This window comes from Astatotilapia calliptera, chromosome 7, assembly GCF_964374335.1.
Source record: "Astatotilapia calliptera chromosome 7, fAstCal68.1, whole genome shotgun sequence".
Lineage (NCBI taxonomy): Eukaryota > Metazoa > Chordata > Actinopteri > Cichliformes > Cichlidae > Astatotilapia > Astatotilapia calliptera.
Genome location: NC_137428.1, coordinates 24,727,829 through 24,749,795, shown reverse-complemented (window position 1 = coordinate 24,749,795; position 21,967 = coordinate 24,727,829). Strand labels below are relative to the sequence as shown.

Sequence of the window (21,967 nt, the reverse complement as noted above, 5' to 3'; positions counted from 1 at the left end):
CACAATGCAAATAATAACAATAATATCTTGCAAATTGCAAAATTGCTTACAACAGAATTACACGCTGGAATCACCATCAGCATATGGCCAGATCATAATTATGATAGTACAGAAACGAAGTAATGAAGTCACACTATTAGCGTTATTATGGAGGTCCTAAATCGTGGTTGGATATCCTCATAAAATTTGCCTGAGAGAAACAAAAATCTTAGTTAAAGACTTATATTAAAAGAATACAACATCGTCTTTGCACCTGAAACTAATTGTTAGTAATCTCTTGGTTTCTTTTTTTATTTAACATCCTTATATATAATATGAAGAAATAAATGATTAGATGGTTTTGTGTTTAATTAAGTTTTAGGTGCGCTATAATCTCCTCCCACCTGCCTGTAATGTTGCGCGCTGCAGTTTTATAGCAACTGTTGCCCAGTGAGGCAGCGCCATAGTCACCGTAGTCCTGGCGACTGTAACCCACCAACAACAACCTCTCTCTCCATCATTACCACCTCCTCCACCATCCTCATCTTCATCAACTAGTCCACAGCTCAGGTTTGCTTAAACTCTTTACTATTTTTAGCCAACGCACAGTTCTCTTCTGGCGTCACGTTGTAGTTTGTTTGGTTCTTTTGAAGAAAATATTATCGCTCGGGTTTATGTTTGTCTGCTGATGAATGAAGGCTCGATGAATCGCTGGGGTAGTTTGCTAGCGAGGGTGTTTCTTTGTAACGTGTTAGCCTGCTTGCTAACGTTGCCTGTAATGCCCACTGCTGTGAGAGGTCCTGTTCGCTACCGTTAGCTAGCTACGGCCTCTTACTGCGTTGTGTGAGGCTAAAACTGGCCGAAACGCGTCCAGCTGGACTGGAAATTGTGTTTTCTGCGTAACTTATTTGTTTAAACTTGTCATGCTGAATGGTAGCGTAGGTCTTGGCTAGTCAGTGATGCTAACTGGTCAGCTGGAGCAGGAGCAGGTGTCTGTTGCTAACGCCACCGATGCCTTCTGACAATGCCTGTTGGTATCTCTCTCTTTTTTTTTTTCTTTTTTTTGGGGGGGGGGGAGAGGGTAACGTTATGGGGATATTGCAAGTTTGTGTTTCGGGTGGTTCAGCTGTTTGCTCATACAAGATCAGTGCGTCGATTAGCAATGGAAAGTGCTGTGAGCTAGCCTTCCACACACACACTTACTGCTATTGACAATAGCTAAGCCATTACTTTCCCTTTTGTCTTAGGGAGCAAGATAGCTTCGCTAGCTCTCCATCTGCCCTCTTTGTGGCATCAGATGGCAATGATAAGCTGACTGATAACGCAAGGCTAAGTTTTGCAGTGGGCAGCTTTGAGGAAAACAACACTTAACGGATTATCCTTTAAACAGCGTGATGTTTTCTTGACTCGTTTTGTTAATCTGTATTATTGATTCAGCAAATGGACCGGTAACAGTTAATACACCCCATCCTCACAATAAGAATAATGCAGAATTATTGATTCCGTGTTAAAGACAGAAATTCATTTTTGTATTTCTATAATTCATCTTTTTGTACCCTGAGTATCAAAGAATTGAAGGAGGGTTAAGTGTGTTGTTTTTATTATGGCACTCAACAGAAAGGAGGTTGTTTGGGGGTTTGTTTGTTTGTGGGCATTCCAGGCTGCTTTTGAGTTGAGTAAAACTATTCTGTTTTTGTATTTCATTCACGTTTTGAACATTCCTTAATCTGATTGCAGATTTTTCTTATAAAAAAGTAGGTTTCTTAACGTTGCATCACAATTACTCTCGAGTCCACCTGTTCACCTGCAACCTCTGATTTCCCTTAGGCAAGAGAACAGGTGTGTGTGTGTGTGTGTGTGCGCGCGCGCGCGCTGAGAAGGGAAAGATGGGCACATCTGCAGCATTGTGGGGACTCTTTACCATCTTCATTTATTTGTATGCATCCGTCATAGAGAGGGCATCCAGAAACAATACACAACAACTGTTGGTCATCTTTGGCTTTTTCACTGCGATTGCTTATGTATTTTGTACGAGAAACGCCTGTCTCTCACCTGCAGCTGGACCTCACTGCACCAGAGTAATTCATACCACCTGTAAAATAAAAGCTAAAGCTCAAAATAATGTTAATGTATTAATCTGTTTGCATATACAACCCAAAATAGGTCATCCCTCCCACCAAATGCACACACACATAAACAGGATGTTGGAGACTGCTAGTTATAAGATCATGTTACCACTTACCTGTAGTCCACTAGGGCAGAAATAGTACCATGCCACCTGCTGCCTGGATCCTGTTGCATTTCCAATCACTTAAAGAGGGGCTGATTAATTCAATTATTCAGTCAGCCATTTTCATCGCTCGGCAGCACGTTTGTTTTGTTATTTGCCACAGCTTTTCAATAGTAATGTAAAAAGGGGGACACATAAAGATTATAAAGGATGCATTTAGATTTTAGATGACCATAGTTATCAGCACTTAATTTTCCAGCTATGCGTTTTTGGGCATATCAGTGGTTTAATGTTTAATGCTTGCCTTTTATTTATGCAGGTTTTTCACATCAAAATCAGAATCGGCAGTCCTTACAAACAACTCCTGCTTTACAATCTTAGAACACAGCTCCTAAACAAACGTGGTACTTTGCATACCCCCTACCCCCTCCCTTTTCAGCTCCCAATTACATCTCACAGGTGCTGTATGAGCGGTGATCGTGGTGCTGTGTTTGTGTGAGAAAGAGAAAGAGCGATAGAAAGCGAGACTTTGAGTGTGGTGTACTTTTCAAGCTTGTTCACCTGTTCTTATGTCTTGGCTTAATGCATAAGAACTCCAACTTTGTCATACATAATCATTAGAGAGGCAAATTATAGTTCTTTGTATTTTCTGGTAGCTGTGACTGTGAACCTTTCCTGCTTTACTATTTGTTGCCTGTGGCATTAGTGGGAGAAACTGAGGAGGGGAAAAAAACTCTGAGCAAAATGTTGCACTCCTTGGTGGCTTTTGTTCCTCTGAGTCTTTGTAGGGCTTGCACTTGCTCAGTGGAGCACAGCATTTAAGTGGGCCACAAGGGAGTGACTGAATGGTGTGGCAGGAGGTGTATGAATGTGTGTGTGTGTGTGTGTGTCTTTATGGAGGGGGCTGAGGTGAGGCAGCAAGAGTGTGCTGCGGTGCAGGGTCTATTTTCCTACGATTAGGTGGGATCAGTTGTACTTGAGATTTCCACCTGCATTGTGGAATATAACCCTACGTCCTCTCTCAAAGTAGTTCCTTTCTCAGCATTCATATGCAGATGGTTGACAGATTAAAGGAAAAACCTAAACCCTTGACCCTTGTTATGCTGTGGGGGACATTCTGCTGATGCGGTTTGGGTCCGCTTGCCCCCTTAGATGGAAAGGTCACTACAAATCAATACAAAGTTATTCCAAGTGGTCACCTTTATCTTATGATGAAACATTTCTATTTTGAAGGGAGTGGTGTTTTCTAATATCAGACTCCCCTTTGCACAAGGGCAAACAAGTTTACCAAATAGATCAGCGGGTATGAAAACAATGTGAATTATTAACTGCGGCTTGCCATAACCAGATCATTTGAACATCTATTGTAGATTTCTGATGGACAGTGTTAGACAGTCTGTGCCACCATGACCAAAACAGCAAATGAGGGAAGAATGCCAGTCCTAGAGATACAGAGTCTTGCAGGAATAAAATCAAGACACAATGAAGCCGTGTGAGGAAATGGTGGCTAAACACCTGTGATAGACACCATCATGGTTTTTCCTATGAACTCAAAGCTGAAGTTTGTGAGGTGTGGCCCTTTAATAGGGTTGGTAGCTTGGATTCACCAGCTTTTAAACCAAGTTACTGGTTTGTTGTAGCATGCATGTAAAGGTTTAATCCTGTTGTTAGAATGTCAGCGTATTGTCCTACCTTTCAGTGTCTTAAGGAGATTTTCCTTTTGCCCTGCTATTTCTTTCATTTTCATTGCACCTACTACTGTTGACTCTACCCGGTTGTTTTCATTTGAGGTTAGTCACCTCAACAAGAATCAAGTGATAATTTTTGTCTAAAGAGAGGAGCCAGTGTCAGGTGAAGGGACAGATCGAGCTGTCCCTGCAGAGATTTGAAGCTGTTGGGAGACCCAGCTTAATTAACCAAGAGAGGCTTGTTCATGGAAACTGTGGTGGGAAGGAGGTGGCCTTTCCCTAGAAAGGAAAGGAATGGAGCCGAGTGTAGCCATACTATTATTAACTCACAAACACAGGTTCACCATCGGGTTTGTTCTCCCTATTGTCCTTAATTTCACAAAGTCTGTCTTAGTAGGTATATAAATGCAGTCTTAAATTTAAGATGTAGAATATAGATGTAGAATATAGGTCTCTGGTTAGTACTAAACCCATCTGGTAAAGATCTGTAATGAGGTATTTTGTTCTTGGCAGTTTTTTTGTTTTGTTTTGTTTTGGGGGGTTTTGTTAATACTATTTCATGCAAGTCTTAAGTAACATAAACCTGTAAAAGTAGTGCCGGTTAGAGAAATGAGAAGCAGCATCTGTTTGGAGTTTGTTAAATATTAACTTGGTTTATGGCTGTGAACATGGAGACAGGATCATGCGTCACTGAAGCATGAGGCTCTCGGCACACTGAGTACCAGAGGGCAGAAACAGGTGTTTCCGTAGGATTGGTCTAGAGCTGTTTTATTAGCATTGATTTCAGTAGAACATACAAGGCTCTGTGATGGTACCTAAGGTTTCCTACATTTTATGTCGTGGCCTAACCAAATCATGTGGATTGGGTGGTGCATCAAAAGTATTTGCCTATTAGAACTGGTGTTCATTGATCTTTGATTGCACACTAGTATTAGCTGTGTGCTACACTGATAATTACAAGTAATATAAACCCCCTATTTAGCTGTGAATAGAGTATTACATTTTTTGTTTTTTCGGGGTGGGCAGAAGCATGATGAACACTAAGGTACAGTACCTTTTCTTTTAACAACAATCTATACATGTTGACTGAAAAGTCAGTCGTTAAATTTGAGGAGCAAGCAAAACAGGTATTCCATTCTTGATGTAGGCTTTTTTTTAGCTACTCAAACAGTTTGGGGCCTTATTTGTCATATTTTGCTTTCGTAATGGTCCAGATGATCGAGTCACCAGGTCCAGACTACAGACAGGCCAGTTTAGCAGATTTGAACTCATAACCATGCTATTATGATGCACAATGTGGTTAGGCAGGAAATAAACCCTTTTCTGTAAAAAGATTCCCCAAATCGCAACATATTTTCCCCTCAAAGTTATATATATCACTCAGCATTAATGTGTATTCCATAGATGTGCATTACACTGCCATATTGGCATGCTTGGCTTTTGAAGTGTTTGCATTTAAAAAGCTGAATGGTCTGTTTCTTTTTTTCACTCCAGAGGTGTTTGCTGTTTCCAAAAATCATTTTCCCTGGTCAAACCTCTTTCCACTTTACCTCAATCCGTCCTCCCATACAGAAAACACTATGATTATACAGGGTCTCTTGTTTGTTTTGTTCTTTTTTTATTTGTGTTTTTTTCTTTTTTAAATACATCAACAAACTGTGTTCAAGGACATTAAGTTTTCATGAGTCCATGATTTCATTTTCTCAACTGAGCTGTCCCTGTCCTCAATGCAGTACTTCACAAGGCCTTGAAGGTCTTGTCTGTTCAGCCTTATATCACAGATGATGAAACTCCCCCCAGTTTCCTTGTACTTTTACATTGATGAGCTTTAACCTGTACCTATTTGTCCATAAAAGTCTTTCACGCTCAAGGATTCCTCTATGCTGCTGGTGAAGTGACACAATTCACCAGGTTTTATCTTTACATAACTTACCAAGTCTCTTGTTGCTCTGGTCGCAACTTTTTCTAAATGTGTTGCTGGTGCCAAATTCAAAATTTGCACACATTTTTGAGCATAGCTTTTCTTATATTCAGCACTATATTAGATTAAATACATTGTAATTAACAAAACGTTGTCCTGTGTTAATTTTAAACTTCTGTAAAAAGCTGCTTTACAGGTTAGACCATCTGGTCTACAATGATTTAGTGTTTTCCCTTTCTTATTTAGGCGCCATGCAGACCCCTGAGGCAGGCGCTGACTCCACCTCCACTGTCCCTCTTCAGACCACTGTGCCTGTCCAGCCTACTGGCTCCACCCAGCAGGTCCCCGTCCAGCAGCAGGTATGTCCAGCCTGCCTGGTGCCAGTGCACATGAAATGGATGTTTGTATTACTTAGTTCAATATAGAAGTGTAGTAAACAAGTTGATTAATTAATAACCTTTGCGATTTATCTTTCCAGGCCCAGACTGTTCAACAGGTTCAGCATGTTTACCCAGCACAGGTGCAGTATGTCGAGGAAAACAGTGGCGTCTTCACCAATGGCACCATGTGAGTCACTTAGCCAGACTTCTCATACACCACTCCACAGATATTAACGTAAAATCTCTGAAGCCTGTTCTTTCTCCTCCCTGGTCTCTTCACACCATCATTCATGTCACAAGCACATGATGTTGGTGGGAGTGCATGGTTGTTTTTGTGTTAGATTTCTTTTCTTTGTGGTGTGGAGACCTGTGTTTGATGGTGCTTAGTCACCTGAAAATGACCTGAAGTAGTCTTTTCTTTTAAATTGTGAGGCTTTCCAAGAGTCTCTTGAGTCTAGGGAATAGAGTTAGATCCACACTCAATAACAAGCCCAAGCCGATATGTGACGCAAACAAAATGCAGAAGTACGGCTATGCCGTGTTATATCAGCTGCGATAATACAGGATATAAAAGTGTCTTATCATGACATCGTCGCTGTAGCAACTACATGCTTTAATGTTCCCTAGCATGTACAGCAGTGACACAAGCACAGTCATGTCATTGCGTGAGGCCCATCTCAGCGTCCGATGTCGATTTATCTCTAACACAATACTTTGCAAAATATGCAAAAAAAACCTTTTCCACTCAAAGTTTAAACAACAAACATGATTCACCGTTTGACGGAAAAACATACTGTTGAGCACAACCAGGCTGTTCCAGAGGATGTTAGCAGCTGGTCATGTGCAACCCAAAAGTAAACAAATGACTCAAGAAAGCATCAGTATCTGCACTCTTTAGTTGCACTACATGGAACAGGAAGAACAAAGTGTGGATGGACATTATTGATTCGGTTTCATGGTAGAAAAGCATGACTTTAAGCGGCTGGTTAAAAAGCTCGACCCAAGATAGAACATCCCAAATAGAAAATATTTTTCAGTATATAATGTGACAATCAGTGTTGAGCCTTTTTTTCCTATTTTACTTCTAATGTCCAGGGAAAATCTTGCTTAGGCTACTTTTGTGCTTACTTGACTTATGCTATGTCACTGTATACAGTGGGGCAAAAAAGTATTTAGTCAGCCACCGATTGTGCAAGTTCCCCCACTTAAAATGATGACAGAGGTCAGTAATTTGCACCAGAGGTACACTTCAACTGTGAGAGACAGAATGTGAAAAAAAATTGTTGTTGCCTGGGCGGTGTGTTTTGGATCATTGTCATGTTGGAAGACCCAGCCTCGTTTCATCTTCAAAGTTCTCACTGATGGAAGGAGGTTTTGGCTCAAAATCTCACGATACATGGCCCCATTCATTCTGTCCTTAACACGGATCAGTCGTCCTGTCCCCTTGGCAGAAAAACAGCCCCATAGCATGATGTTTCCACCCCCATGCTTCACAGCAGGTATGGTGTTCTTGGGATGCAACTCAGTATTCTTCTTCCTCCAAACACGACGAGTTGAGTTTATACCAAAAAGTTCTACTTTGGTTTCATCTGACCACATGACATTCTCCCAATCCTCTGCTGTATCATCCATGTGCTCTCTGGCAAACTTCAGACGGGCCTGGACATGCACTGGCTTCAGCAGCGGAACACGTCTGGCACTGCGGGATTTGATTCCCTGCCGTTGTAGTGTGTTACTGATGGTGACCTTTGTTACTTTGGTCCCAGCTCTCTGCAGGTCATTCACCAGGTCCCCCCGTGTGGTTCTGGGATCTTTGCTCACCGTTCTCATGATCATTTTGACCCCACGGGATGAGATCTTGCGTGGAGCCCCAGATCGAGGGAGATTATCAGTGGTCTTGTATGTCTTCCATTTTCTGATGATTGCTCCCACAGTTGATTTTTTCACACCAAGCTGCTTGCCTATTGTAGATTCACTCTTCCCAGTCTGGTGCAGGTCTACAATACTTTTCCTGGTGTCCTTCGAAAGCTCTTTGGTCTTGGCCATGGCGGAGTTTGGAGTCTGACTGTTTGAGGCTGTGGACAGGTGTCTTTTATACAGATGATGAGTTCAAACAGGTGCCATTCATACAGGTAACGAGTGGGGGACAGAAAAGCTTCTTACAGAAGACGTTACAGGTCTGTGAGAGCCAGAGATCTTCCTTGTTTGAGGTGACCAAATACTTATTTTCCACCCTGATTTACGAATAAATTCTTTACAAATCCTACCATGTGAATTCATGGATTTTTTTTTCACATTCTGTCTCTCACAGTTGAAGTGTACCTCTGGTGCAAATTACTGACCTCTGTCATCATTTTAAGTGGGGGAACTTGCACAATTGGTGGCTGACTAAATACTTTTTTGCCCCACTGTATCATGCTGGTGGTTGATGTTTCAATAGAGTCACATTTCAAATTAGGTAGTGTGTAGTGCTAACCAGTGCACCACTGTCGCACTTAATTATCTTAAAAGCACAAAATCCACAATAACACCTATTTTTAAATTGTCTGTTAAATAAATTTACCATGTATAAACGTTTGTAGTTTTTATATCCTTACTTTGGGCACACTGGCTGATTGTTGTCATCTCTTCTAAACAGAAGAACCTACTCCTACTCAGAGCCAGCGCTATACAGCCAGAACAGTGGAGGGAACTACTTTGACACACAGGGCAGCTCAGCACAGGTGTCCACTGTGGTGACGTCACATGGCATGACCAACAATGGAGGAGGGGGCACTGGAGGAATGAGCATGGGTCTGGCGGGGGGTCAGGTAATCAGCAGCAGTTCTGGGGCTTACCTCATGGACAGTGCTGGACCCCACCCTGCAACCCAGACCGCACGAGCTTCACCAGCTACTGTAAGTTGCATAGCATCGACTGTGTGGGTCCTCGGTCTACCTTTCCCTCTTTGCATTTGTGTGTTTGTTTCTTGATCTGAGTAGTGTTACGTAGTTTGTTGTGATTTGGTAACTTATAAATTTTGCCTGGTAAGATCCAGGCCAGTAATAGTTTGCTTGGAATCTCCCTATTAGCATAAATGCTGTTTCTGTCATGCTTCATCTATCTATGCACGAGTTTGATCCGAAATGTGGATCGGCCATTTCTTAATTAGAGTTCCAAATTTAAACTTTGAAGTTATGTCATGTGTGCAAAATTTTCATGTGTGCACATATTGTACCATATCATACATAGACAATTTTAGCGTGCTACTTTTCCTTCATTGTGTGGCGTGTGCTTTATCTCTGGTCATTATGTGGTGCTAATGTATGAAATGCACTGTGTAGGCTGGGAGTTTCTGGAGTGATGTAACTTCTACCGGCAGTGTTCACTATCATCTTTAATGTTATTTGAGCAATATAGGGGTTTGTTTTTATCCCTTATTTTATATGTCTACTATTCCCAATCTTTGAGGAAGAAGACAGGGAAGTGATAAGAGCTAAGAGACAGGTGCAGTAAGGAGGGGAAATTAGGGCATGCTTATGGAAAATCGTAGCCTTTTTATTTTGCTATGATGATCTGAATTCACTGTAAGAAAATATTTTGCATTTTAGAAAATATCTACTCATAAAACAACATGTGCAGTCAGGTTTCACAGGACTATGCAAGTCTATGAAGACCTGCGTGCACCCTTATTGCTTTGCATAGGAATTAAGAGGCTAAGTAGCAGCCAGGTGTCGCTAATTATACGTTATTAATTGATCATCAGCAAGTGTGAGCACCTCTATGAAAGCAGAAGTTTGCTGGTTTGGAGCATTCAGGTGTGGGTTAACACAATGTCACAATCTTTCCAGCAATTTACCCCAAGACTGTGCAATAATTGGAGAAATTGCAAAAAAGAAGAAGAAGAAAATTCATTACCACACAATTAGAAAAAGATTGAAGAAGTATGGTTTGTTGGGAAGGGTCGCCAGGAGAAAGCCTCTTCTCTTTAAAAAGAAGAACATGGTGGCTAGTTTTCAGTTTGCAAAGTTGTATCCGAACAAACCAGAAGACTTCTTCATCACTATCTTTTGGATGGACGATACCAGAGTGGAGATGTTTGACCATATAGCACAGCCCCACATCTGGCAAAAGCCAAACACAGCATATCAGCACAATCACCTCATACCAGCTGTTAGGCACGGTGGTGGAGGGCTGAGGATTCGGGCTTGTTTTGCAGTTTGTAGTGATCGACTTCACCATGAACTCCTCTGTAGACCAAAATACTCTAGAATCAAGTGTCAGGCCATCTGTCCAACAGCTAAAGCTTGCCCAAACTGAGTCATGCAACACAATGATGAGCCCAAGCCCAGCACCAGATCTATAACAGAATGGCTGAAAAAGAAAAGAATGGAGGTGTTACAGTGGCCTAGTCAAAGTCCAGCCCTCAGTCTAAATGAGATCTGGACTTTTATGCAAGAGAGCTGTGCATAACTAAATATCTGCAAACCAGAAAGAACTAAACCAACTCTGTACAGAAGAGTGTGCCAAAATTTTTCCATAACATTGAGAGACACTGATAGTCATACTGAAAAGCTGTTGCTGCTAAAAATGTTTCTACAAGGTGTTGAATCACTGGGTCTATTTACTTTTTTCCTGGACTGTTATGTACACTTCATCTAAATTATTAGCTTTCAAACAGTCTTTTAAGAGTCATATTTCCAACTACTGCATATCTCACTTTGGAAGTAAATGTTCTTGCACTACAATGACCTGCTGAGAACTAAGAGCCAGGCGTACATACTATGCAATCACCCTCACTTGAGCTAAGTGTTTGGTTTTTACTTTAATTTATACTATTGGAATCTAGAGCTGGGCGATATGAGATTTTTTCATATCACGATATGTTTTTTTTTTCATTTCAGGCGATAACGATATCTATCACGATATAAGCCAAATAACTATATTTGTAAGATTTAAATGTGCCGTTGCTCACAAGTAAAATGTGAAATAATCAGCAGCTTGTTTTTATTTAAATATTTATTTCCCATAATAAGTTCAACAGGGTAGATGTACTTAAGGAACATGAGACTTTTTCAGGTAAATAAAGGCAAATATTGCAAACTACACAAAAGGCAGCCGCTAAAGCGTTTAAGTTTCAAAATAGAACAAACGAAACAGACTAAATTGTCAATTCCACTTAGAAACAAAATATTAATTCTAAAAATAAATCTTAGTTTGTTTTACAGAAGAACAGACAAAACTGACTAACTTTTGTCAATATCAAATAAACTGAGAACTAAAAGGAAATTCTCAATCTCTCCTTGTTGTATAGCTTAGCTTTTCAAACAGTTTTAACAGTTACTTTAGTCTGACAAAAGCCGAATGACGAATTAGCGCTTCCAGTCAGAGACTGAGGCTACGTCCACACGTACACGGGTATTTTTGAAAACGGAGATTTTCCGTTTAAAAAAATAATCCCGTCCACACATAAAGGCAGAAATGAAGAAAAACGCTGCTATGAACATGCCAAAGCAGCAGGTGGCGCTAGATTCCTAACCGTGAAGAAATGTTGGCCAATCAGAAGTCTAGAAGCCTCGGTGGGAAAAAGTAAACAAAGCTGGGGCATAGAAGCAGAACCGAGTCGTATGTGTGGACGGACAGTAACTGTGTGTATATGTAAGCATTTAAACACTGCAGAGAGTAGAATTAACAGTAACAGTATTGTAGAAATTCATTTCACCGAAACAATAACGTGGCGCACAGTGTGACGCATGCACCAGTTTATTGTATTTCCAGACTTGCTTTCGGCACAATTTACAGTGCACGCTACTCTGTTTTTTGTCAGACTTGAAATAGCCGAAATACCTTCACACTACGGAACTTCTATGGCTCTTCCGTTCGACAATCTCTCCGGCGTTGGAACCATCATCTGTTTTCTCTTCGGTCACGCTCGGTTGATTTTTCTAGTCGGCACACTCATTTCCTCCATTACGCGCTGGCTGCTTCCCAAACAAACACGTGCGGCTTGGCACTTGTTCTGTACTTAGCAAGTCACGCGACGTGACGCTGCGGCTGTGATTGGTTCGGCTCTGCGCTACTTAGTTTGGATTGGCTGACCTTTTTTTAAAAAAATTTTTTAATTTTTTTATTTTAAGAGGACAAGAGCGGCGAGGTCTATCGCGATAGCTTAATTTCTCTATCGAGTAAAAGTTATATCGCGATACATATCGTTATCGTTCTATCGCCCAGCTCTATTGGAATCACGCTGAGACACAGCACATATTTACCAGAAGAGCACTAAATAGTTTTGAACTGAGAATGGTTAACTTTATGCCTCGTGTTCATGCCTCCCCTCTCTGTAAAATAAGAGCCAGTCTGGTATTACAGAGTCATTGTCATCTCGAAAGGTTTTCCTGAATGACAGGTTGTCCTGCTCTGCTTGGGTTTAGCGGTGCTTGCTTTGGAGTCTTTTCTAGATTGCCTTTTTTTTATTTTCGCTTGTGGCCTATTCATGTGTGTACATCAACTCTTTATTTTTCTTGCTTTTGTTTTCATTTTCCCCTCTTACATTTTGTTGTCCTGTGCTTCGTGGTTTATCAGATTGAAATGGCGATTGAGACTCTCCAAAAATCTGAGGGTTTATCCAGTCAGAGAAGCTCGCTGCTCAACAGCCATGTAAGTTGCTTTTATGAACGCTCGCCCACGTCTAACCTTAACTTTTGCTAAACTCGCTCTCTTGCTGCCTCCCTCCAGTCTCTGTACATTTAAGTTCAGTGTGGTGCCTGCTATTTTCGTTGCTGGTTTTAATTATTACCGCTTTAAATTTTCTGGCTGCTATAGAAGCTTTTGCAGAGCAGTGATGGAGCAGTATTATATTTACTAACTGTTGGCCTAAGGTTTTTGTAAGGACCAACATGGAAGTCTGTTAAGTTAAAAAGGAAGATAAAAAAAAAATGTCATGAAAAACAATTCTTTCTTGCTGTTGTAGCTCCAGTGGCTGTTGGACAACTACGAGACAGCAGAGGGAGTAAGTCTGCCACGATCTACTCTCTACAATCATTATCTGCGCCATTGCCAGGAGCAGAAATTGGACCCTGTAAATGCAGCTTCTTTTGGCAAACTCATCCGCTCCATCTTCATGGGTCTCCGTACAAGACGCCTCGGGACAAGGTTAGCGCCTTTTATCTTCTTAAGTAAAGAAAAGCTGTTACATTAGGGATTTGACATTTTAATCTATTAGAAATATGCCCGCCTCCTCACTGTGAGTCTATCAGTGTGTTTTAACTTTGGGGTTTGTGTTGCAGAGGGAACTCCAAATATCATTACTATGGTATACGTGTGAAACCAGATTCCCCACTCAACAGACTCCAAGAAGACATGCAGTACATGGCACTCAGACAGCAGCCTGTTCAGCAGAAACAGAGGTAGAGCACACACAGCCTGGACTGAAATATTAGCAAGTTGTAGTTTTAGTAGGTAGGAAGCAATGTGATTTTGGTATTGGGGGGTTTTTGTTATTGTTTTGTTTTTGTTTTGTTTTTTTAAGGTTCAAGCCAGTGCAGAAGTTTGATGGTGGCTCTGGGGAGAATTACTCAGGTGGAGGGCAGCACCATCCTGGTGCTGCAGAGCAGACAGTTATAGCACAGAGCCAGCACCACCAGCAGTTCCTAGGTCAGCGGCTTTTCTTTTTATCCAAAAGTCTGAACTGACATATACTGGCTATTATGTCTTTTAGATGATTCTGTTGTGTTCACTTCCAACAGATGCGTCGCGGGCACTCCCCGACTTTGTAGAGCTGGACCTTGGACAGAGCAATACAGAGAACATCAGCCTAGATGATGTGAAAGCTCTCCAGTCCCTTTACAGAGAGCACTGTGAGGTTAGACAAAGTGCTTTTTATATTCAATGCAGCGTCTCACACACACACGGCACACTGGGCACTTAAGTTGATGTCACAAAGGAAACGGGTCAGGATCCTCTTTCATGCTAAAAGATGGCTGAGTAATCCCTTTCAATGTTATCACCTTCATTGATGCGTCATCGTGTGTGTGTGTGTGTGTGTGTGTGTGTGTGTGTGTGTGTGTGTGTGTGTGTGTGTGTGTGTGTGTGTGTGTGTGTGTGTGTGTGTGTGTGTGTGTGTGTGTGTGTGTGTGTGTGTGTGTGTGACTATTAACCTGGGCTTAACTTAATTTCTGCAGGGCCCATATTATGTTTTCCACTTATTTTCTAATAAGACTGTTTTTCTCTGTCAAAGTAAGGTCAGTTTTGTTCTCTTTATCAATCATAACACCATCTTTTTTTCTTAATCAAGAACTACAGTAAATGGGCTCTTACTTACATGGTGCTTTTCTACTCACTTTGAGCAGCTAAAGCACTTTCTCACTACAAGTCTCATTCACCCAATCTCAGACACAATCATACAGTGCTTTTTTTCTTCTTCTTCTTTCTTTCTTTCGATCAGTGTGTAAGCACTTTTTGAAATGTTTTTTTTTTTAAATCTGACATTCGCACTTACGCTCTGATGGATGTATCATGCCCAAGGATACTTCGACACACAGACTAGAGTAGCCAGGGATCGATCCACCAACCTTCAAATGTGTATACCTGCTCTCCCATCTGAGCCACGGCCGCCCCACAAAAAGCTGCTAATACTAAAAATACAGTAAAGTACAGTTTTGCTTAATTTAAAGAAGTCTGTGAATTTAAAGTTTTGTTGGGTTTTTTTGGATTGAGAGTGGGGGAACTTTCGAAAAGATCAGGTGTGACAGATCTGTAAATGCCAGCAGCTGACATTTTGAAACAGAACATTCTCCTCAACTCTGATAATGACCCAGAAATTAGGGATCAAATCATCCACAAGTGTTGACCACAGCTCTAACTTTTCATTTTATCCAAATTAAAAAAGTTAAACAAAAAAAAAATGTCCTTACAAACCCATAGTAGTGTGTAACCTTGCAGATAGTTTGGTATTTTAATGTCCGTGTTAAAGGTTTCCGCTTGTTAATACAAAAGGAATGGAATTTCATTTTAGCACTAAGTGCAATGGAAAAAAAACTGACAATATAACAGAATTGACTAGCAATAGTTTTTAGAAGTCATTATTTTCAAAAGAACAAAGAAAGCAGTATCAGTCATGAATGTTCTCTTTTCATTTCAGGCTATCCTGGATGTGGTTGTCAACCTCCAGTTCAGTCTGATTGAGAAGCTGTGGCAAACATTCTGGCGTTATTCTCCCCCGGACACTGTAGAGGGTGCTACTGTCACAGAAAACAGGTGAGGTCAAGTAAATGATATACATGCAGTATGTTGTGTCTGAAGGATAAATATTAAAATATTTAATGTCAGAAATTTAAAAAAAAAACAAAAAAAAAACAGGTTAATCTGGGGTTGTTTTTGTTTTGTTGTGTTTTGTTTTTCATTTTGTAGCAGCATAAGTGAGATTGAAGCGCGGCTCCCCAAATCACAGCTATTGGTGCTGTGCAGAAACGAAACTGTACTCAAGTGGATGAGCACCTGCGACCATTTAATGTACCAGGCCCTTGTGGAGATCCTTATTCCTGATGTCCTGAGACCCATTCCCAGTGAGCCACAGTCACACATGACTCATGCTTTATTTGTTTGTTTGTGTTAATGTTGATGACAGCTCAATCATTAATGCAGTGTTGTCAGATTTGCCTTTCTGTATCATTTGTCAGGTGCCTTGACTCAAGCCATTCGCAATTTTGCCAAAAGCCTGGAAAGTTGGCTCACTAATGCCATGAATGCCATTCCACAGAGAATGATCCAGACCAAGGTATGTTATTGCAGATGTTTGTATTTGGCTGTATGGCTTTCAGATCACATACTTAGAAAACATGAGTGTGTTCCTCACCCTTAAGTATGCATACATCGAAACCTAAAGACTGAGATCAACAGCAAGGAGATGGTTTGTAAAGTGGCTTGCAGATGTATAGCAATTGTGTGCAGGCTAACTAAGGTGAAGTAGTTCTAACAAAGTAAGATTTGCAGTAGGATGCATTAAAGCTTATCAGGTACATAAATAAAACTTAATTGAATTATGGTGGCTGGCACTGAGCGTAACTTCAAGGCCTGGCTGTAATAACACTACGGTTTAATAATAGATAACATGAATACCTAGAGCAGACTAATGTGTTTACGATACGTATGCATGTGTACTTAAAAAAGATAACATCTGGGCTCTTGTTTCTTTTAACAGATTGCCGCTGTTAGTGCCTTTGCGCAAACATTGCGCAGATATACATCTCTGAACCACCTGGCTCAGGCGGCACGTGCTGTGTTGCAAAACACATCACAGATCAACCAGATGCTCAGCGATCTCAATCGTGTTGACTTTGCCAATGTACAGGTAAGAACTAAAGATCTTAACTACTGTGTCAAAGAATAGACACTTATTCATTTTTTTGTCGATTGTTTTCTGAAAATGTCCAAATACAACCCCTGTGTGACTGTTGCATAGGAGCAGGCATCGTGGGTGTGCCAGTGTGAGGAAGGAATGGTTCAGCACTTGGAGCAGGACTTCAAGGCCACATTACAGCAGCAAAGCTCTCTGGAGCAATGGGCAGCGTGGCTAGACAATGTGGTCACTCAGGTCCTCAAGCCCTACGAGCACCGGCCCAGCTTCCCCAGGGCAGCTCGACAGTTCCTGCTAAAATGGTCCTTCTACAGGTCTGTGGCAGAGGGTGGGAAATAAGTGTATTCTGAGACACACATGAGAGTGTGCAGCATTGTTTTGAAAAGACAAAAACACTTTGGTGTTTTATATTTCTGCAGCTCGATGGTGATCAGGGACCTGACCCTACGCAGTGCTGCCAGCTTTGGTTCCTTCCACCTGATTCGACTGCTGTATGACGAATACATGTTTTACCTGGTGGAACATCGTGTGGCTCAAGCTACTGGAGAGACACCTATTGGTGTCATGGGGGAGGTAAAGATGTTGCATATCTTGTTTTCTCTTTACTCTCTCTGACTTTTTAAAATGATGTTTCATAGTTAGTGCCGTTGTCATACACTATATTAAATAACAACCTGTAAAATCATAGAAAACAACTAAACAGAAAATTCTTTATGATAATTGTTTGTCTTTGCAGTTTGACAGTCTCAACACCTTATCCCTTACTAACATTGACAAAGGTATGTAAAATGATAATATTTGCTACAAATATTGTGAGATTTTTTTATGTCATTGAATTGTGATGATTTCTGCATCTTCAGTCGTCTCTAAAGCTTCCTTTTAATGCTTGTTTGCTGTTTTCTCCTGTCTAGATGAAACAAGTGGGATGGACAGTGACTTAGAAGAGGACACGGAGGAGTCCGGGGAGCCTCTTGCCAAGCGGGAGAAGTCGGAGCACGAGGTAATCCAGGTGATCCAGGTCGGGGCACTAGAAGATGGGTCCCACCCTGTGGTGGGTGTTGTCCAGCCTGGTGTACTTCACTCTTTGCCGCAGCCCCCACAGGACCACACTGAGCACATCCTTACCCCCTCTGTTGGTACTCCGACCATCCGCCACTGCAGCACCACGGGCAACACCTATGCCTCTGTTTGAGGGTCTGGGGGCACAGCTGACCTTGTCTGGCCTCTTTTTGCCCTGTTACTCTTCACATATCTTTCTCTTTGTAAGTCTTGGTGTTTGTGTCCTTTTTCACACATTGTCTCTGTTTGCACCGGTGTGGATGTGCTCTCCTCTTCCAGCCGGGTCAGTGGAGGAGCAATGAAGTGCTGATACACCGGCCACGCTGTTCTGTCCTTGTCTTACTGCTTAGATTCTGGATGTGCTCGTTAAGTCTGTGCTCGGCAGCTGATGGAAGGGACCTGAAGGAAAAGGACTAATTCGACCCGTTAAATGTTTCCCGTTTCTGCCTCTGTCTGTGTATGCAGATGGGTTTTATCCCGAAGACAAATTACTACTGATAACTACTGATGTCTCAGAGCTCAAATCCATGTCACTAGTCCCAGTGGAGCAAAGGCATTGATTGACTCAAGACCTTACCTATTGTACATAATAGTTTTGCTATAATTTCAATTAATATTACATAAAAAAGAAATCATGGTGCTATCATTGTGTTTTGGGTTTTTGTTTAGTTTTTCCTTAATTTTCTAGTTAATCCTCCTAATTTTAGTATGATTTCATGTTGTCACACATTCCAACTGCTGATACACTTTTGGTTGAACAAAAATGTTTCTGTATGTAGCTAACAAAACTTTATATATGATTTTAAATTAAGGATCATGGGGCAGTTTTTTTCCGTTCCCTTTGAAAATGATTTAGTAGCCACTCAACGATAGACACTTATAGCTTTTAGCCACATTAAAAACTAAGGAAAAAAAACCCTAAAGAGATGTCACTGCTGCTACTCTTGTATATAGGAAATTGAGAAGAAAGGCTGTTAAAAAGGAAAAAAAAAGTCTCTAATGCTAGCTTTTCTATGCACTCTGTGCATAACGCTTGCCTTCGTTAATTTTAGATGCTCTGTAATTCTGTTTATGTGACAAGCTGTAATCTTGAAAACAACTCACCCGACACGTTCCCCTGTTTTTGCAATTTCTGTCTTAATGAAATTCCTTAAGTTTGCAGTGGACCAAAAACTAACGCAAGGAAACTGAAGAGTGAGCCAACTGGGGCCGCACAGAAGTTGTTTCCTGTCCAACAGTGCCATGTTGCAGAGCAGAAGGAATGTCAGGGATTTAATGTACCTCGGCTTTATCATAGTGCCTTATCTTTAAATGCAGCTGCCCGTGTAGTCCTGACTGTGTGCTGTAGAGAGCCTACAGCCCTTCTGCATTGTCCAAGCCACAGATTTGGCTTTTCTGGTGACTCGTGGCTGGATTTGGGCTGGCTCATCAGTGTTGAGACCAAGGGATGCAGGCGCAGACACGCCCGTTGTTTCCTCCAGCTCAGCTCTACTTAGCCCGCTACTTATCTGAATCGTGGTCTGTAGCCTCTCCCCTGCCCTCACTCTGCCCTCTCAAGGCCTATTCTTGCATTATTAGCCTTCGTTTTTGTGTGAAGTGTGTGAACGTGCGTGTTTGTGAACATGGATGCTTATGTGTGCGCTGCGTTTTTATGTACGCATGTGTGTGTTTATGCCTGTGCGTCTGTGTGCTTGTGTGTATTTGTTGGAACACATCCATCAGTCACCCTACCTCAAACCAGTGGTGCCAGCCCTTTGACGCGTGCAGCACAGTCACCTAACCTTATTGCACACACACCACTGTACTGCACAAATCTCAACGCGATAGAGAAAGTCTGCATTGCTTTTCTCTCACCTCTGACACACGTTCCTTTCAATTTTTAGCCCGTGACATGCTTCATTCTTTGTTCCCTGTTTAAAGATCATCTTTGTACAGTGGACCAAAAGTAGATATTTTCTGATATTCAAAGAGATATAGAGAGATATATATGTATAGTATATATAATGATGATACACTACATATATTTGTTGTTGGAGTTTTTTTTGTTTTGTTTTGTTTTTTTAACGTGGTTGATCTGATTGTTTCTATGTGAATGTTTCTTATGGTAGCTCATCTGTAATTAGTTCATAGACTGTGAAATGGGAAAGGCATGGTGACTAACTTCTGATTCCTTAGACTACATCTATACTTGAACTGTTATAGCCTTCTATGTTGTGGAGAATATTGAGATTAATCCTCTAAATAGGAACATTTTGTTACTAAAATAAATCTGTTCTTATTTTTTCATGCTTGTTGAAATGCTCTGTACAATTTCTCTGCAAAAATGTTTATTTATTGATATTTATTGTGATTTTTTTTTCTTTTTGTTAAATTGCTTATGCATATGTTATAATGGGTACTAATGATAACTCTTGATTATTCCGCTGAAAAAAGAGCAGACCTGTACAGAAAGGCTGGATTTTCTTTTCTTTTCTATTTTTTTTTCTTTTTTTGTCATTTATGTTGATTTAAGGGTAAAGAAAAAAAAATGCTGTTATCACAGCCCTTCAGCGGCTATCTTTAGATGCTAGCAGTACACTGGTACTTTCTGTTTTTAGCCTTGCTTGTGTGCCTGTGTAGAAAACATGCTTAACATTAGGGAAGTGTGGGAAAGTGCAAATGTCTTTTCAGCTATTGGGTCAGTGGACTCTACTTGATGTTCAGCCTTTTGGGGATGAGGATATCTGAAAAGTAAATTCTGACATTTCCAAACCTAGCTTCCTCACCAATTAAACCTATGCTACATCTGTAACACTAGCCCTGCTTGCCCTGCCAACGTGTAACACTAGCCGCACTTGTCCTGCTGGCTTAAGAAAAAAAAAGTCACTGATCGTATTGTAGAACTAGGCTCACATAAATCCAAGATTTTAACTGTATTGAATAGGAACAGCTTGAAAAGTCTCCAAAAAGAGCCAAGCAAACAGAGCGTCGGACGAGACACTGACGCCCTGGCTCTCAATATTAAACTGAGTGCAACTTAAGAGAACAGAGAAAGTAATGAAAAATGTCCAATAAATGGAGAATTTATTAATCTCTTTTATATTGTGGAAATCCTTATATAAATATGTGTTCACGTAATTGAAAAAATGAAATGCACCATTCCCACAGGCTCCTTTCATGGGGTTGTGTCTATAAAATGTCCAAATTTGTTGTAAATCTGGGTGTACTGTTAGGAATAAAGGTTTTGCAGAATACTTTTCTTCTTTGCTTGGCAATGGCATTTTTACCTTTCTCCAGCTGGATTATGTTATCACTCAGAGATGAAAAGTTATTTTGTGCATTCGAAGTGAAAATGGCTTAAAATGGATTTACTGGTTTTCCTTTAGGATCAAAAGTGCTTTCTGGTCTTGCACACCCTGCCATGTGCTGCTAGAAGCTTCTTATTTTTGTATCTCTCTCACTAAGTTTAGCTCTTTACCCAGTTTACTTTTACCAGATTGTGCCAGATGCTGATTTGGCTTTCTCAATCTCAAAGCCTGCCTCTTTCCCAAAAGCTGGACCAATGTTAATGCAGCCAACACTATTATACTTTATTTCTGAGTGTCTTTGAGATTGATAAAGATTGTTTTTGTAACCACTGTTTGCAAATTTCCAAATAAGACCCTGGTGAAAGCTGAGAATTGCCTCTTCAGCTGAACAATATGGCAGCTTCACTGACCCATAGCGGACTCCAGTGCCTTTAATTTCACCCTGGCCAGAGCAGTGGGCCTTGGTGACTATTGGGTCTCTGGTGGGCTACAGATAGAGGCTACAGAGCAGACATTTCCTTGCACAGGTGCTGCCACTAAGAATGCTGAGGAAGCATAAAGACGTCCTCAGACTGGACTCCTGATTATTTACTGGATTTGACACACACACACACGCGCGCGCGCTCATGTTGCTCATGGTAGATTGCCTGCATTTTATTGTACAGAACTGGTTAATGAACCATGATAAAAACTGTAAGTAAAATGCTCTCTCATTAATTTTTTTTTTTCTCATGATCGTGATTTGTTTTGAATATTTTCTGAATGCTGTGACCCGTTTTGAGATTTGTAATTTTCTTTTTTTTTTTTTTTCTTTCTAAGTGCCATTTGACAGTCTAGTGAGTCGTGGCCATCTGTAGCACCCTCTAATGCAAGCACAAGCATTTGGGAGTGGCGTTTAGGGAAGGTTTCTATTTGGCTTCACCCTAGACAAAAGTGTGTATATATCAAAAACAGAAAAAGTATATTTATTTGTGTCTTAACTATTTCATTTGTTCTTTTGGTGAACATTTTATCTGATATGTTGGCTCAAAGTGCTTTTGTGATTACATTTCCCCCTTCTTTTTTTGGATAATGTATAGTATCTGATATA

General features: G+C 40.9%; 1 protein-coding gene across 2 annotated transcripts; it reads left to right on the top strand.

Annotated features, from left to right (window-relative positions):
- Positions 1 to 408: 408 nt before the first annotated feature.
- On the top strand, positions 409 to 18,233 carry rfx3 (regulatory factor X, 3 (influences HLA class II expression)). Of its 2 annotated transcripts, none has more exons than XM_026173820.2 (17): positions 409 to 549; positions 6,065 to 6,177; positions 6,297 to 6,385; positions 8,837 to 9,095; positions 12,760 to 12,834; positions 13,148 to 13,329; positions 13,464 to 13,583; positions 13,706 to 13,830; positions 13,923 to 14,038; positions 15,317 to 15,432; positions 15,586 to 15,740; positions 15,855 to 15,952; positions 16,376 to 16,525; positions 16,637 to 16,845; positions 16,951 to 17,104; positions 17,268 to 17,310; positions 17,443 to 18,233. In XM_026173820.2, the coding sequence occupies exons 2-17, from the start codon at positions 6,070 to 6,072 to the stop codon at positions 17,721 to 17,723; spliced, it is 2,280 nt and encodes a 759-aa protein (XP_026029605.1). In that variant the 5' UTR covers positions 409 to 549; positions 6,065 to 6,069; the 3' UTR covers positions 17,724 to 18,233. The 2 variants fall into 2 exon arrangements, with proteins under 2 accessions (XP_026029605.1, XP_080160406.1); XM_080304280.1 differs by lacking the exon at positions 409 to 549 and adding an exon at positions 878 to 1,009.
- The last annotated feature ends 3,734 nt before the right edge of the window (positions 18,234 to 21,967 follow it).